Source organism: Hyaena hyaena, unplaced genomic scaffold (genome assembly GCF_003009895.1).
Source record: "Hyaena hyaena isolate Hyena2069 unplaced genomic scaffold, ASM300989v1 scaffold_390, whole genome shotgun sequence".
NCBI classification, from domain to species: domain Eukaryota; kingdom Metazoa; phylum Chordata; class Mammalia; order Carnivora; family Hyaenidae; genus Hyaena; species Hyaena hyaena.
The window spans coordinates 1,435,310-1,453,278 of record NW_024081018.1 but is presented as its reverse complement, the minus strand read 5'-3'; the positions used below and the strand labels follow the sequence as shown (position 1 = coordinate 1,453,278).

Genomic DNA, 17,969 nt, shown 5'->3' with positions numbered 1-17,969 from the left:
GGCCTCGCATAGGCCTTCTCTTCTCCACCTCTCAGGGCTCTGGGGCCTCTCCCCGGGCTGGCCTCTGGTTGCCATCCTCATCTGCCACCGCGACCCTTCGAAAGAAAAGTGACTTCCTTTGAGAACCAGGTCATTCTTGCAAAGGATTGCTGAGTCCTGGCCCTCTGTCCCAGAAACAGATGGCCTCTATGATGGTCTCCCCAGTTGACTGATAAGAAGCAGATCTGTTCAGTTGGCGGCCGTGTCTCCTGCTCTGGTCTTTTCTTCATGACTGTATAGGTGAAATTTTGTGGAGCTAGTTGGTTCCGTCTGTATCTTTACTTCATGCAACTTTGAAACCCTTATCAGCTTTCAAAGTCTCTTGCCCACCTTATCCTGGAGAGACCCCTCAGCTCTCCTCTCCCGGTGGAAAGTTTCCGTGGTGTTTCATCAGAGCTCTCCCAGGAATGTCTCGTCATTTCCATCAGAGGAAAGAAACGTGAAGAAAGGGTTCAGATTTAAATACTTACCTCATGCCATTTTCTTCCCTCCTTTTAATTAATTAATTAATTAATTAATATATTTATTTTGAGTGGGGGGAAGGGGTAGAGAGAGGGGGTCAGAGGATCCGAAGTGGGCTCCACTCTGATAGCAGAGAGCCCAATGTGGGGCTGGAACACAAGAACCACCATGAGATCGTGACTTGAGCTGAAGTCGGTGCTTGACCCGCTGAGCCACCCAGGCACCTCTCTCCTCCCTCTTTTTTAAAAATACTGGATTAGGGGCACTAGGTGGCTCAGTCAGTTAAGCATCCAACTCTGGATTTTGGCTCAGGTCGTGATCTTATGGTCTGTGGGTTCCAGCCCTGCATGGGGCTCTGGGCTGACAGTGTGGAGCCTGCTTGAGATTCTGTCTCCCCCTCTTTCTCCCCCTCCCCTGCTCACACGTGTGCTCGCTCTCTCTCTGTCTCTCTCTCTCTGAAAATAAATAAACATTAAAAAAATAATAAAATAAAATAAAAACACTGGAACAATGTAATTTTTCAGCATAAAAAACAGTACCAATGGTTGGAATTGGAAGGCGAGGTTTCTGGAAATCCTGTAACTGCATAGATGGCTCAAAAAATAAAATGACAAGCCAATCTCTAAGTCCTCACCCACTCTCTACTTCTCCCAGCCAGCTTGCTGGTTCAGTGCAGGGGCTCCCACAGCAGCTGGTATCAGTGGCACAGGGAGGGCTTGCAATATCCCAGATTGCTGGCCCCACCCTAGAGCTTCTGATTCAGTGAGTCAGTGTAAGGCCTGAGAATTTGCATTTCTCACGTGACCTTATTGAGGCTGGTGGTCTTGGGTCCACATTCTGCAAACCACTGCTTTAAACTTAATGGCAAGGAGGGGTGCTTGGCTCAGGTCATGGTCTTATAGTTTGTGAGATCAAGTCCTGCATTAGGCTCTGCACTAACAACGCAGAGCCTGCTTGGGATTCTCTCCCTCTCTCGCCCTCTCTCTCTCTCTGCCCCTCCCTACCTCTGACTGTGCATGCTCTCTCTCTCAAAATAAATAAATAAACTCTAAAAGAAAATACATTTAATAGAAAGGATAAGAGCTTTGAAGACAGGTGGGTTTGGGCCTGAGTCTCAAACCAGCAGCTTACTCACCAGCCGTGGGACTTCGGGGTGTGTGTCTGAGCAGCTCAGAACTGATTTCTTCATTCTTTTTTTTTTTTTTTAATTTTTTTGTTTAATGTTTTATTTATTTCTGAGAGACAGCATGAGCAGGGGAGGGTCAGAGAGAGAGGGAGACACAGAATCTGAAACCAGCTCCAGGCTCTGAGCTAGCTGTCAGCACAGACCCCGACATGGGGCTCGAACCCATGAACTGTGAGATCATGACCTGGGCCAAAGTCGGATGCTTAACCAACTGAGCCACCCAGGTGCCCCTGATTTCTTCATTCTTAAAATGGGGTGAATAATATCTACCCCACAGTTCATTGATCCAACACATATGTGTCATATGACTATTGCGATACCAGGTTCTAAGCCAGCCGGTGGGGACCCAACAATGGATGAGACCATCTTTGATGTCAAGGGATCTGGGGCAGTTGTAAAGATTAGAAAGATAAAATTTGCCAAGTTTGAGGACCCTGAGAGATGTCTATTAAATATTCATTTCATTTCCCTTATGTGGAAACTAATTTGACAATAAACTATTTGTAAAAAAAAAATATTCATTTCATTTCCCTCCTAGGAGGTACCACGCTGCTGCGTTTACTTTTTTCGGGAGGTGCGTGTTCAAAAGAGTCATCCTCAGTTTTGACAGCATAGGGCCTAGAGCCGTGCTTCTCTCTTTGTCTAGATAGAAAATTCGAGGTATGGGCACTGGTATCGGTTTAATCCTGTCCTCTAAAAATTCGTATGTACCTTAGAGTACCGCCTGTGTCCTTCAGCGCCTCAGACATGACCTTATTTGAAAACTGGGTCTTAGCAGATTGTAGTCAAGTTAAGATGAGGTCATTAGGGTGGGCCCTATTCGGACATCCCTGGTGTCCTTATAAAAAGTGGAAATTTGGACACAGACACACACACACAGGGAAAATGCCATGTGAAGACTGGGGTTACGCTGCCACAAACCAAGGAAACCCTAGGATTGTTGGCCATCACCAGAAGCAAGGAGGGAGGCATGGAACAGATGTTCCCTCCCTTGCCCTGTGAAATGAAAACTGTACTGGTGTCTGTATACGCCGGAACTGTTGTGATCATATTGGTATCTCCTCACCATATCCATAGTAAATGTTTTTAGTGGAATTACTCTGAGGCAAAGCGGGAAACATCTCAAAGTATTACGGTGAAGGCATAGGGTCGGAAGAGAGAGATGGTAGAAATAAGCAGGGGCCAGGGAGTGAAGTGAACCTTGCAGCGACTCCAGTGCTTACTCTGAGGGTAACGGTGGGGCAATGGTACCTTCTGTTTTGTGGCCTAGATGGGTCACTCTGGCTGTTGCCTGGAGAGTGGCTTGGAGGAAAGGAGGAGCAAAGTCTGGGAGACACGTGAAGAGGCTCCTCTAGGCAAGAAGTATTTATGTTTTGACTTAGTTGGTAGCAGTATGGATGGAGAGAGGTGGACTGCTTCAAAAGATGTTGTGGAGGCAGAAGACAGATATGTGTCAGTGATTCCATGCGATCTAAGAGAGGTGTCAAGAACACAGTTGCTGGCTTGAGCAGGTGCTGAATGTAGCAGTTTCAATATCAGAGCAAGAAGACAATGCCAAGACTGGTATTTTAAAATCTTTTAAAGTGTTTGGGAGTGGGGTACCTGGGTGGCTCAGTCGGTTGACCATATGACTTCTGAATTCTGCTCAGGTCACGATCCTCACGGTTTGTGGGATGGAGCCCTGAGTCAGCCTCTGTACTGGCAGTGTCGAGCCTGCTTTGGATTCTCTCTCTGCCCCTCCTACATGGGTACACTTGCTCTCTCTCTCTCTCTCTCGATAAATAAACTTACAAAAAACTACTTTTAAAAAGTATTTGGAATTTATTAAATAGTAAGAAATAAGTAAAACTAAATATTTAAATATTTTTTGAAGTTTTATTTATTTTGAGAGAGAGAGAGGACACACACACATGAGTTGGGGAGGGGCAGAGAGAGAATCCCAAGCAGCTCTGCACTGTCAGCACAGAGCTCAACTCAGGACTTGATCTCCCAAACTGTGAGATCGTGACCCGAGATGAAATCAAGACTCCCCCACTTAACCAGCTGAGCTACCCAGGCACCCACTGAATATTCAAAGATTTCAAGTGCACTTTCTATAACACATTAAGTAAATTACATTTATAAAAATATAACCATTATTGTCATCATCAACCAGAGATGGATGATGGTATCATTCAGTTACTATGGAACACTAAGTGGAGAGAGTAGTTTAAACTATTCATTTAAAAATTTCTTATTTAAAAAATTTTTTTAGATATTTTATTTATTTTTGAGAGAGAGAGATAGAGAGACAGACCATGAATGGGGGAGGGGCAGAGAGAGAGAAGGAGACACAGAATCTGAAAACAGGCTCCAGGCTCTGAGCTGTTAGCACAGAGCCCAATGCAGAGCTTGAACTTGGGAACAACAAGATCATGACCTAGGCTGAAGTCGGACCTTAACCAACTGAGCCACCCAAGTGCGCCTATTATTTTTTTTTAATTTTTTATTTATTTTTGAGAGAGTGTAAGCAGAAGAGGGGTGGAGAGACAGGGGAATAGATGATCTGAAGAGGACTATGTGCTGATAGCAGCAACCCCGGATGGGGCTCAAACTTACAAACCAAACCAGGAGATCATGACCTGAGCCAAAGTCAGACGCTCAACCTATTGAACCACCCAGGTGCCCCAAAAACTATTTTAAATTATCCAACTCTTGATTTTGACTTGAGTCATGGTCTCACCGTTTGTGGGATCAAGCCTGGCCTCAGGCTCTGCACTGACAGCATGGAGCCTATTTGGGATTTTCTCTCTCCCTCTCTCTCTGCCCTTTCCCCACTCATGTGAACTAACTCTCTCTCTCTCTCTCTCTCTCTCTCTCAAAATAAATAAGTAAACTTAAAAAAAAAATAAGGATAAGGATCAGGAGCTCTGTGGTAAGGGCTCAGCTCAAGGTATACACTTGGAATTATCAGTCCATGAAGGCAATCGAAACTTTGGAAATAGCTTTGTGTAAGCGATTTGAACTGAGCTTCAGGAAAGGCCAGGATTTTAATTGAACTAGAAGATGTGTCGGTAGAAGGATGGATTTACAATCTGAGGAAAAGAGGAAAGCAAAGCAAGCTATGGTGTTAAGATTAAGTGGATACTGTTAGCGGTGTGCTGGCCAGTGTTTAACAACTTGCTCTTCAGAGGTGAAGGGAAACCCTGGCTTATCGTGTTTGCTGATTTTCATGGCATAAATGCTTCCATTAGAGTCACTGTCAAGCTATCAGCGTCACTGAGCATGGGGTTGGGAACAGATGAGCACAATCAGGTGTTATACATTCATGTTGTGAACAAGTGAACTTAGCCCACAGCTAGACACAGTCCTGATGGAGAAGGAGGGTCCTGTCTGGGAGTGGTGTTGGATACATTTGAGAGATAAAGTGAACGGCTAGCGGGGCTGTGGAGACAGATAACAGCAAGTGTTGACAAGGATGTGGAGAAATTGAAACCTTCATACATTGCTGCTGGAAATGTAAAATGGTGCAGCCACTGTGTAGGGCAGTTCAGCAGTTCTTCAAGAAGTAAACATAGAGTTACCATATGACCTAGCAATTCTACTCCTAAGTATAATTCCAAGAAAACTGAAAACATGTTCACACAAAAACTTGTCCATGAATGTTCATAGCAGCATTATTCACAATAGTCAAAAAGTGAAAACATCTCAATCTCTCCATTTGGTAATGAAGTAATGATTGGACAAATAAAATGTGGTATATCCATACAATGGAATGTTATTGGGCCATAAAAAGGAATTAAATACTGATACATGCTACCACATGGATGAGTCCTGGAAAAGTCAGATACAAAAGGCTGCCATTGGGGGCATCTGGCTGGCTAAGTTGGTAGAGCATATGACTCTTGATCTCTGGGTCATGAGTTCAAGCCCCATGTTAGGTGTAGAGATTACTAGGATAGGATAGGATAGGATAGGATAGGATAGAATAGAATAGAATAGAATAGAACAGAAGAATAGAATAGAATAGAATAGAATAGAATAGAATAGAATAGAATAGAATAGAATAGAATAGAATAAACAAAGAGCCACCTATTGTATAATGCCATTTATGTGAAATGTCAGTAATAGGTAAATCCATAGACAGAGTAGACATGGTTGCCAGAGGCTGGGGGAGGGGAAGATAGAGAGTGAATGCTGATTAGTAAGATTTTGAGGACTCTTAACCTCCAGTTTGAGAAACAGTATTCTAGGAGATTGTGGTGTGGCAACATTCAGATATGTTTGCTCCATTGGAATTATAGAAGCCCTGACTATTGACCCGGCTCTCCAGGCTGGAAGTCTGTCAGCCAGGTCAAGTTCTCCATCACAAACAGTTAACACATCTGAACACGAAGCTGTCCTTGGAGAGTTTTGCATAGGCCAAGCCTAGTTGGCCTATTTCTTTCATGCATGATTAAGAGCTCAGGTGAAAAAAATTTAATGGAACATTTTGATCTCATTAAAAACCACGAAAAGCACATCGTTGAAATATAATCTCATAAAGTCCTGCCTTGTAGACAGATGTGTGTACCAAATTCTCACCTGTCAGAAAGGGATTGGAATTAATAAAGGGACATTTTGTTTCCTGGTGACAAAGCCATTTCAATCCTAGGGATATTTACAAGTAATACTGAAAAGCTCTCTGCACCTGACAGACTGGCTCTAGGTACCAAGTGTCTAAATGTCAGTGACCAGGCTTCTCTTGGAGAGATTAGCTTTGGAGGAGTTGTTGGGGGAGAAAGCATGGAAAAAGGACAGATGTTATTTCATATGTATGAGCAGACGGATGAGGGTGAATCAAAGCGGGCAGTAAACAGCAAGGGGAACCAAGGAGGTCTAATTGCTGCTGTCATCATTGCTGTTAGGCCACAAATGTCTCCCTCCTCACAGCCCTATTGCCAGAAAGAGGAGTGAAGTGCCTGGGCACTCCCTCCATGAGCTCTCTGCAGGGTCAGCTGGCTTTGTTTTCGTTTTTCTTTTGTTAGCCAATTTATAAAGAGCTGAACATAATCTCCTAATTGTCCTGAGAATTTGATGTTACTCAGTTTGGGTGGGATCCACTCAATCATCTTAGCAGGGTATTGCCATCCCTGTTTCATGGGCACAGGGAGATTTAACAACCGGTCCACGGTTGTGCAATTTGGGGTAGCAGGACAAGATGAGAGTCTGGATCCCTGGGGTCTAATCCAGAGCGCCTTGCACAACTCCGGAACTACTCTAGAGTCTGCCCTTTTCCCACCATTTGGACACTCAACAAATACTGATTGATACCGACTACGTGTCAGGCACTGTTTTGGGCCTTTGGGCTACGTCAGTGAACATGCCTCTTCTTACGTTGTTTCTATCTGATCTGGAGTGAGGACAAGGGCAGAAGTAGATAATAATCACGAGGAAAAGTTAAGTTAGAAAATGTGCTTGAAGGTGGTAAGTGTAAAGAAGAAAGAAGTCACTCAGGATTTGAGAATTGGTAGGGTGGGAGGGGAGGGATTACAATTGTAAATGAGGTCGTAGCAGTAGGAATAATCTCAGGGGCATTGGTGGGAGCTGGAAGGGAGGATGCACGTAAAGTGACCAGCCCAGAGCCTGGTGCAGAGGTGCTCAAACGGGTCACTAATGGTGGCTGTCATTACCACACCAGTTCCATCTCTTGTGCCCAAAGTGGACAGGCAGCTTGAGTTCAGGCAGGTGGGACAGCAGAGTCCTGCCTGGCCTATGGCGCGGTCACACTAACTGCCCCAGCTGGGTGCAAAGAGCCGGTAACCAGCTTTGTGTAATGTGTCCATGGTCGAAGGAGCTGGGGTGACCAAGCACCGTCCCTGCTGCTTTTGATCAAAATGGAAATTGAAAACCCTGAGTAGAATAGAAAATGCTGAAAGAAGGGGCAGCCGGAGGCCAGGGCCCCCCCGTCCTCCTTCAGACTGGGAACCCCAGGGCTCCGGGCACCGTGTTGCTAGGCAACAGCACACAGATTGAGGGCAGCCAGCAGGGGCCAGCCTGCAGGGGTCTGTTTGCTTTGGCTGCTGCTGGGTCTGGTACCTGTTCTGGGGGAGAGGCTGTGTCACTTGGAAGTAAACACCTGACTGCATAGGACGATTAAAGGAAGGCCAAAAAGCCATCCTTGACTCTGAGTCGGCCTCAGGGCCTCCAACTCCACTTTTAGCAATTTGCTCCTCAAGCAAAGTCTGTACTGTCAAACTTTTGGGGGGTTAAAACAAAATCTTAACTGAGAAGAATAAATATGTAAAAGAGATTTTAGGGGGAAAATGTTGCCTTGCTAAAGGGGTGAATCTCCACTCCCCTCTGAAGGGGCTTTCTAAACCCCTAGATTCTGAACCATAATTTGAAAGTCCTTGGCCTGGGGCGCCTGGCTGGCTCAGTTGGTTAAGTGTCCGACTTCGGCTCAGGTCATGATCTCACGGTTCGTGAGTTCAAGCCCCATGTTAGGCGCTGTGCTGACAGCTCAGAGCCTGGAGCCTGTTTCAGATTCTGTGTCTCCCTCTCTCTCTGACTCTCCCCTGCTCATGCTGTCTCTCTCTCTAAGAAATAAGTAAAACACTGAAAATCCTTGAGTTAAAGTATTTCAGCCCCCTGTTAAAAAGTAAACAGCCTTTGTTCACCAAAAGATTAAGCTATTTTATTTTATTTTTAAATGTTTATTTATTGTGTGTGTGAGAGAGAGAGAGACAGAGCATGAGTGGGGAGGGGCAGAGAGAGAGGGAGAAGCAGGATCTGAAGCAGGCTTCAGGCTCCAAGCTGTCAGCACAGAGCCTGACACGGGAAAGGCAAGATCATGACCTGAGTCAAAGTCAGACACTTTATTGACTGAGCCACTCAGACGCCCCAATATTAAGCTATTTTAAACTTACTAATATGTTATGACACATTTTCATGGCTTGCTGCTGGGGTAGGGGTTGTGGTGAACAGACTCCTCTGAGGATCTGATGGTATCTGTACACCCTCTATCCAGGAAAATGCACATACCTGAAATTCTGCATCTGGTTGTATCGGGGAAGTTGTCCATGGGCCGTAGATTAAGGATCTCTCTGTCTTTTGGGACTTTCGTTTATCTGATTTACTTCCAAGTGGGACAATACTTAAGTCTCGAGAAGGGTGAGTTTTGAAGAAGGGAGGGAGGAGGATCAGAATCTTGGGGATGGAGCCTGTATTTTTGACATGATCTCCAAGCAGTTGTGATGGTCAGATAGGGGCATCAGGGATCTGGAGGTGGTATGTCTAGGCCCTAGGGTCCAGGAGACACTGCTATGAATTGGCAGTCCTTATGAGGAGGAGGAGGAGGGAGAGAGAGAGCAAGAACCCTTGCTTTCTCCCCTCTTATCTAGCAGGCTGGGGAACAATAGGAAAGATCCTGTGTTCTCCATCCCACCCTTCGCAATAGGAAACTGAGATCCCTGTGCCCCTGAGCCTCAGCCACACCATCCACCCAAAATTCAAATGAGGGTGCTTCAAAGCAAGGAGAATAAAGACCAAGACTTCAGGACACCATCCAGCTAGGACTGGGCCTAAGAAAGAGTCTCATTTGGGACACTGATATTCAAATTCTGATATTTCCCTGTGGTCTTCCATGTTCTGTCCTAAGGAGAGGCCATTCTTCCCTCCTAGCCGAGGGTTAGCGTCTCCTTGATAGTCAGGGTTGTTTAATGGGATCTGCTCCCATCTGGGTCAGGTGCTTCCCAAGCAAAGAAGGATTTGCCACGGAGTCAACAAATACCTTTTGATCCCACTGCACCAAACTTGGGACGCTTCCCCTGGTCTGCTCCACCCGTATCCTGACCTTCTCTTCAGAGGATCTGGCGTTCAGGGATGGCGAGGGGACAAGGGGATGAACCTACAGTTGGGGAAAGAGCGGGAGGTGGCCTCCTCCAGACCCCAAGGCCTGTAGTCAAAATCCGGGTTTACTTAAGGACCTGTTTCTTGACTCAGGCCCTATCCCAGCCGAGACAAACCCAAGTCATGTTTACCCCCTGCTCCCTTGGGTGGTTGTGACTTCGTGCAGCATGACTTGGGGGTTCTTGGACTGGGAATACAAGACCTCTGCTTGGCTCTGTCTCTCCTGCCTGTGGCGGGGGACGTCTCCCCTTCCCCCCACTGTAGTTGCTGCAGTAATTCTTCCTCCTGTCAGTGTTTTACTCAAGTGGAGTCATTTATCCAAAATGAACAGTTAAGATGTGTGCATTCCAATGTGTATAAATTTTACCTAAAAATAAAAAAACAGCAACAACTTCCAGAAGGGAGGAGTGGGTGGAAGTAAATATGGGGAGTGAGTAGAGGTAGATGAACAAGAATGGCAGAAATGAACTATTGAAGCTGGGGATGGGGGTCATTATAGTCTGCTCCAAAATATATATATATTTGACATTCACCACAATAAAAAGGAAAAAAAAAGTACTTAGAGATGTCTGTTTTCTCTTAGAAATCTCCCTACATGCCCCCTCCCTGATCAAGAATCTTACAGAAACTCATACTCTTTACCCTAGTAATTCTGTTTCTGGGAATGTATCCAAATCAAATAATGAGAGACATACAGAAGGCTTCATAGTAGTGCTATTTAAAATAAGGGAAAATTTGGACAAAAATTCCACGTTCAGGGAATGGCAGTGCAATCATTAAAAACACGGGAAAGTGCTTGTGACCAAACTTGTAAAAAAGAAAAAAAAAAAGTTGGAGTACAAAATTCCACCCTGTATGATCTTCATTTGGTTTTTAGAAATGCATGTGCATGTGTAGAGAAAGAATGTGGAAAGGAATACAATTGTGGGTTTAAAGTAGCGACCTCTGCTTGCTGGACCTGTGGTAGATTTTTATTTTCATTTTAATTCTAGCCTGTATTTTCATCTTTTCTACAATGCACATTGAGTACTTTGACAATTATTTTAAAGACTGAAAAGTGCCATTTTGAAGGAAGCAGGGGGAAAAGGCGGAAGAAAGAACAGATTTCCATGCAAGCCCCGGCCATAAAATATTAAGGTACCAGAACTGGTAGGAATCTTGCAAATGGCCTAAATCCAAACTTCCCCAGTTTACAGATGAGACGACTGAGGCCCAGAAGAGTCGAGTGACCACCCAGCCACTTGTTCTCAGTCTCTCAGACTGCTTGTTTTAGCACGACACCGAGCCCTTACCTCCTTCCCAGAGTATGCCGTGTTAACCCCTGCAGGCCCCATTAGGGGAGCAGCCTTTTGACTTTCCAGGCACTCGGGGCCACCTGTTGCCAGCATCTTTGGCCAGCGGGGCTGGAGAAGTGCCCTGGCATGAAGGTCAGAGGAAGAAGGAGCCTCACTGCCGCCCGATTGATCACTCAGTGCCTCTCCCTCTGACAGTCCCAGCCAGCCATCTGTCTACTCAGTTCTGCTGTCACAGAGGTTACTTCTAAGTAGTGATGCTATTTATGGGGTCTGGCCTTGTTGTGGCTTTCAGACCATCAGGACTTGAAAAAGAAACAGTGCAGGTCAATGGTTAGTGTCAAGTTGGAGTCAAGAGACGTGTTACAGTCTTTGCCAGACTCCTTACACATGGTCTTAGTCCGTTCGGGCCACTATAACAGAATACTACAGACTGGGCAGCTTACAAGGCGAACATTTCTTACTCATGGTTCTGGAGGGTAGGAAGTCAAAGATCAAGGGGTAGGCAAATTCAGCATCTGGTGAGAGCGCTTTGCCTCATTTGCAGATAACCCCCTTCTCACTGTATCCTCACATGGCTCTGTCCCTCTTTTTTTTTTTTTTTAATGTTTATTTTTGAGATAGAAAGTGCCAGTGGGGAAGGGGCAGAAAGAATGGGGAACAGAGGATCAGAGCCCAATAGGGAGCTCGAACCCACAAACATGAGATCATGGCCTGAGCCCAAGTGAGACGCTTAACCAACTGAGCTACCCAGGCGCCCTGACACTGATCTCTTCTTGAAGGCTCTACCCTCATGCCCTAATTATCCCCCAAAGGCCTCACCTCCAAATACTATCATATCAGGGCTTCAACACATGACATAGTTGGGGGTGGGCACAAATGTGCAGTCCGTCACTTTCTCTGGGGGCAAGCAGGGCAAGCGAGAGTATGCAATGCTAACTAACTCTAGAGAATGCTACAAGACCAGAAATAAGCCTACCCATGTATGTGTTTATGGTCTGTCTCTTCCCTGCCCCATCCCTGCCAGCACACTCCCCACCATGCCCACATCTACACCCTGAAGAGCTGTGACCATCTCAGGCACCACTGCCTCACCAGAAACTAGCACATAAGAGACCCCTAGTAACTACTTGTTGAATGTGGCATATGAGCGAACACCATTCTCCTAGAATGTGGAAGACCCGACGTGTTCCAAGCTACCAGGATTCCCGGGCTTTAAACATTTTAGTTCCAAAAGAGCAGAATGTTTGAAAAACAATGATTTTTTAGCACTTAGTATTTATGTGCACAACTGTAACACGATGCTTTCAGACATTTGTCAGCAGCAAACACATAAGTACCAGGGGACCGCCATGGGCATATCTAGTGAGACCGTCATGATGTCCACTCTGTCTGTTGCCTTCCGCTTTTTCCTCCACTCCTCCTTCTTGGTGTCTTTTCAATTTGGCATATATCTATATATATCTCTCTATAGATCTACATATAGATATAGTTTTTAAAAATACATATACTTTATATATATGTGTGTATATATATATACACACTTTTCTTTGGGGGAATATTTCTTAAATGCAGACTACCAGATCATAGGCTTTTGCTCTCTGGGGTACTTAATAGATACATCAGAAGGTGGGCATTTTCCTGTGGCATAATCTTTCCTTTTTTAATTGTGGTAAAATACACAGAGCATAAAATTATCTTGACCATTTAAAAAATTTCTTAATGTTTATTTATTTTAGAGACAGACAGAATGTGAGTGGGGGAGGGGCAGAGAGATTGAGAGAGAAAGAGAGAGAGAGACAGAATCCAAAGCAAGCTCCAGGCTCTGAGCTGTCAGCACAGAGCCCAATGCAAGGCTCAAACCCACAAACTGCAAGATCATGACCTGAGCCAAAGTTAGCCGCTTAACCAACTGAGCCACCCAGACATCTCTATCTTGACCATTTGTAAGTGTACAGGTCAGGCATTAAGCAGCCATCACCACCATCCATTGACAGAACTCTTTTCATCTTGCCAAACGGAAACTCTGTAGTCAGAGGCCCAGTCCCCAGCCACCACTAATTCTACTTTTCCTCTCTGTGCATTTGAGAGGTACTGTGGGTAACTCATATGTATGGAATCATACACTACCTGTCCTTTGGTGACTTGCTCAATACACTTGGCATAATTTTCCTTTACCAACAGATAGCTCAGCATTTGACCGAAGAAGTTCCAACTTTGGGATGTTTTTCTTCTCTCTCACGTTCCCCAGGAATATCACACCTGGCTGAAAGATTTAAGGCAGATTAACTAAGGTGCCCACCCCTCATTTCCAAACCCTGAGGACAGGCAGCAGCCACTGCCTACTGTGCCCCATTTAAAGTTGTGATTTGGGGGGCACCTGGGTGGCTCAGTTGGTTAAGCGTCCGGCTTCGGCTCAGGTCATGATCTCGCGGTTCGTGGGTTCGAACCTCACGTCGGGCTCTGTGCTGACAGCTAGCTCAGAGCCTGGAGCCTGTTTCAGATTCTGTATCTCCTTCTCTCTCTGAACCTCCCCTGCTCACGCTGTCTCTCTCTTCTCTCTTTCTCTCTCTCAGAAATAAATAAAACATTTAAAAAAATTTTTTAAAGTTGTGATTTGGACGTGTGTCATGTCACTGTGCACGGGGGAGTGAGGAATTGTGCACTGGACATACATGCTGCATGTATTTGTGGGTCTCCTTTGTGAGTCTGTATGTTATGCAGACTACATGCTTTCAAAGATCACTGGGTAAGTTGAGGTACTGTTGGGTATTTGATTTATTCACAGAATGCTGAATATAGTCCAGGAGTGCTGCCATTTATATCTCTGCTTTAACGGTCTGTCTAAGATTCTATCTTGAATGGTGAGATCTCAAAGTACAATTTAGATTTGAAACAGCTGTGGTAGACCCAGCCACCTTGGATGGTGGAAATATCCCCAAGTGACATGAAGTAAATTAGCACATATTGAAGGGAGAATTTTCTAAGGCTTGGAATCACCATTTTCCCAGCACGGCCCCCCCCCCCCCCCGCCCCCAAGTAAGACCCAGGGGACACCAATTGAAAGGCGATGAAAAGAAATGGACTTGGCCCACGTGTCTCCAAAATACCAAATGCAGTCAGAGTGAACTGAAATTATCTGCCCGAACACATTAGATATTTTAACACCAATTCTCGGGCCTCAGAAGCAAGCCTGTCTGCTGGCAGACAACCAACACTGTCTTATTTAATTTTTAGATTTGGCTGTTAAATTTGGCCCCGTGTGAGTTTGTGTTTGATTGGATGTACGAGGGTGGTGGGTTTCTGGTGGGAAGGCCTGGGTTCTAGCTCAGTGACTTACTAGCTGTGCGAGCTTAGACAGGCCATTTCAGCCCCATGTGACTGTTTCCCCATCTGTACAGTGAGGGAAACACTCCTGCTCTGCTTGCCTTATGGGGAATTTGAAGATCAAATGAGACAGTGTTTGGGAACGATAAAATCACTATGCAGATGACCAGCATAATCACGCCCACAGGCGGGACATCAAATCCTTTCTGTCTTTCAAATCCTTTCACTCAATTCTGTGTTTAATTTACATGCTGTGGATTTTACCCCTCATCCTTGCAGAAAAATCCTTTGGGGAGCATCATATTTAGGCCTGGAATTGCTATATGTGTGAAGTTGCCGTATTCACCTTAAAGTCGTCTGAGATAAGGAAAAGACTGGAATTGGGGGTGGGGGGAATAGATCCAGAGAGATGGTAGCCCAAAGGCACAAAGAATCCTGATGTTCTTTCATTCCTAGATGACACTGACATCTAAGTCCAAAGCCAAAGGTTCTTATCCAAAGTTTAGGCTCACTGGGGTGCCTGGGTGGCTCAGTAGGTTAAGTATGTGACTCTTGATTTTGGCTCAGGTCATGATCTCACAGTTTGTGGGATTGAACCCTGTGTAGGGAGGGCTGTGCACTAACAGCATGGGACCTGCTTAGGATTCTCTCTCTCCCTCTCTCTCTGCTCCTCCCCTGCTTGCATGCACTTTCTCTCTCTCTTAAAATAAATAAAGAGACATCAAAAAAAATTAGGCTCACAGTTCCCCCAGTTTTCCACTTCTCTGCACCTTCTTCCTTTGGATGAAAGCGCTGAGTTTGTGTGTTGCTATCCTGAGCCATACTGGACACAATACTTAGTAACTCTAATGGCCGGGCGTAGAATGTATATTTGATAAACATTTATAATAGAGGGAAATACACTTATTGTTCTCTTATCATCTTAAGTTTCTGAAGCTACAGCTCGAGAAACATGTTCACTATATTTCCACAAATCTGAGATGCCGTTATTTCTGAACCCACCATTTTTTATATACTGCAAAGAGAGGAAAAGCTTTTATTAGTTAAAATATGACACAGTGCTTCCTTATTGTGTCAATTATAAGCCACTGTGTTTGATTTCACAGATGTTAAATGTGAAAGAAATATGCGTTTGGAATAGAGGAAATGGCAGTGTGTTTATGTCTTCCAAAAGGTAAAGCTTTCAGCTTCTGGTTCTGATGCATTCTTAGATCAGCAAACGTCAAAATGGTCTCCTTTCTAGTCTCAGCTCCTTGCATTTTATGCTTTTATGTGGGTTGAAAGGAGACATTAAATCGATTTTTCTTATGGACACAATAGTACCAAGTACTTCTCTGCACTTGAGTATAGATTTAGGTAAGGGTGGATTATAAAATGCTTGTCAGAGCCAAAATTACAATAGTTTTGTGGTCTGTTGTTTACTATGAGATTTAAAAGAGTGAGAAATGTTTAGGGTATTTGATGCATCTATTGTGGGGTTTTCTATCCTCCCAAGTGGCGCTTTTTATTATTTTTGTTGTTACTGTTGTTCTATTTGATGCTTCATTGGGCTGTTTTGTGGCTGTTATTTAGGTTATTCTTAGTTCAGTAAAGCAACTGAACTGTGAGCGTCCCACTGCACAGAGATATTAGCCATGAATACGTTCAGGTGATGATAGATGCCTGGGTGAAATAGGTGCATAAAGTTTTCATAAAGTGCAAGGTGGGAATTCATAGTCTTTCCAGGCAGAAGGGAGTATGAAGAACAGGAAAATACAGCTTCTGTGACAATCCTTTGCACATTTTTCACGGACCATTCCTTGCTCATAATTTTATGGTTTAGGACAAGAAAACCTGCACCTGCTTCCAGCTGTTTGTTCCGTAGTTTCCTTCTCACATTCCTCTGGTCTGTGGGGTCATTATTTATATACAATAGCAAAGAGAGTCACCACACAGAAAGGATTTCTAAGGACTGGACCGTGGCCGGTAGAGGGGAGCGATCCAAATCATTGCAGCTCCTGTGGGCTTCCTAACAAGCATTGGGGCATCCGGATGCTTGCTCCCTGCGGGGGCCCCAGGCGTGAGTCAGCAGCCGTTGTGCTGGGCGGGAAGTGGGTGGAAAGCTGTTCATGTCTGATCACTGCTAATACACGTTTTGCCCACTGTTGTCTCCCCTGCAGTCTGAGTACCACTACGAGTACACCGCGTGTGACAGCACGGGAGCCAGGTGGAGGGTCGCCGTGCCGCACACCCCGGGCCTGTGCACCAGCCTCCCCGACCCTGTCAAGGGCACTGAGTGCTGTAAGCATTCCTGCCGCTCGCCTCTGGCCTCTGCCCCGAGCCTCCTGCCATCCCAGCCAGACCCTCCCTGACAGCGCAGCTGCCTTAAGGAATCAGATCTCTCCCCGAGTTAGACCCTGGCCCCTTTGAGATTTGGTACAGAAATGCGATTTCATGGATGCAAACTGGGTATCTAAATTTGCCTTTCTTTTCTTTCTTTCTCTCTTTTTTTTTTTTTTTTTAATTTAAGCCCCATCAGGGAATAAAGTATGAGCAATTCCAGCTGTGTGCCAGTCAGCGTTTTTTTTCTGTTTGCATACATTTTCTTTTGTGCCTGTGTGTCTCTCTCCAATCTACACTCATCAGCCACAGTCAGTCATTAGGAAAAGACTGTGATGCGTTTTTGTTCTTGAAAAGGAAGCCAAAGAAGATGAATTTCTGCACAGACAGACCATTAAAATGCACTGGGCATCACTTCGAGGAATAAGGACCTTGCCCAGCCGTGGAGCTGACTGTGTGATGAGAATAGCCGTGACTTGTCTGCAGCCTGTCCCCACCTTTGCGACTCTATAGTCAGAACTTTTCTACAATTGGCAGCTATTTCCCCTCCCCTGTTCTTTCTAGAGGTGTAAAGGGATAACAACAGGGACTAGAATCAAGGAATACTCGGAGATTTGGAAAGGAGATTGAGGGCATTTTAATCTTTTTTTTTTTTAATGTTTATTTTTGAGAGACAGAGCGTGAGCAGGGGAGGGGCAGAGAGAGAGAGGGAGACACAGAATCTGAAACAGGCTCCAGGCTACGAGCTGTCAGCACGGAGCGTGACGTGAGGCTTGAACTCACTGACCATGAGATCATGACCTGAGCCGAAGTCGGACGCTCAACAGACTGAGCCACCCAGGCACCCCGAGGCATTTAAATTCTTAAAAAAAAAAAAAAGGTTACATACTGCCTGGTTCAGTTGGTGAGCAAATAAATGTTTGTTAAACTAATGAATGGATATTACTAAGATCCAAGCAGGACTGAGGTGTGACTATGGGAAATAAGCGAGCCATCTTCAGGTAACTCGCCAGCTTAATTGAGCTCCTCTATGTGCATGCACTATGAGCTGCAGAGATATATAAGGCACAGTCTCTGCCTTCAGAAGCTTAAAGCCTGGTGGAAGAAGCAGACGTTCGTTCCTCCATTCATTTTTTCAACAAAACTTTGTGGAGCCCCTGCTATGTCTGTGCCAGTCACTGAGCCAATGTTCCTGGAGGAGCTCAGAGCCTAGTGGCAGGCACACGTCAGTACGATGTGTTCATGTGAGATGACAAGGAACAGGAGGTACGGATGCTTGGGGCTCAGGAACAGCTGGGGGAACTACTCGGGCAGAGGTTTGCAGGTGGAAGAACACCGGACACATTCAGGGAAGAACATGTGGTCTGGGGTGGAGGCAGCGCAAGGAAGGTGACGGCATCAGATGGGGCTGCAGTGGAGAAAAGCCTGCAACAAGAGATTAAGCTGGAAAGTTAGGCTGAGGGAAAATCACGGAA

At 45.3% G+C, this 17,969-nt stretch overlaps 1 protein-coding gene across 2 annotated transcripts in view; it reads left to right on the top strand.

The window, feature by feature from the left end:
- Window positions 1–17,969, top strand: part of ELAPOR1 (endosome-lysosome associated apoptosis and autophagy regulator 1) — a 72,403-nt gene that overhangs the window by 17,709 nt on the left and 36,725 nt on the right. For both annotated transcript variants that reach the window (XM_039251095.1, XM_039251096.1), the window contains exon 2: window positions 16,335–16,455. In XM_039251095.1, coding sequence (XP_039107026.1) covers window positions 16,335–16,455 — 121 coding nt within the window. The remainder of the gene's footprint in view (window positions 1–16,334; window positions 16,456–17,969) is intronic.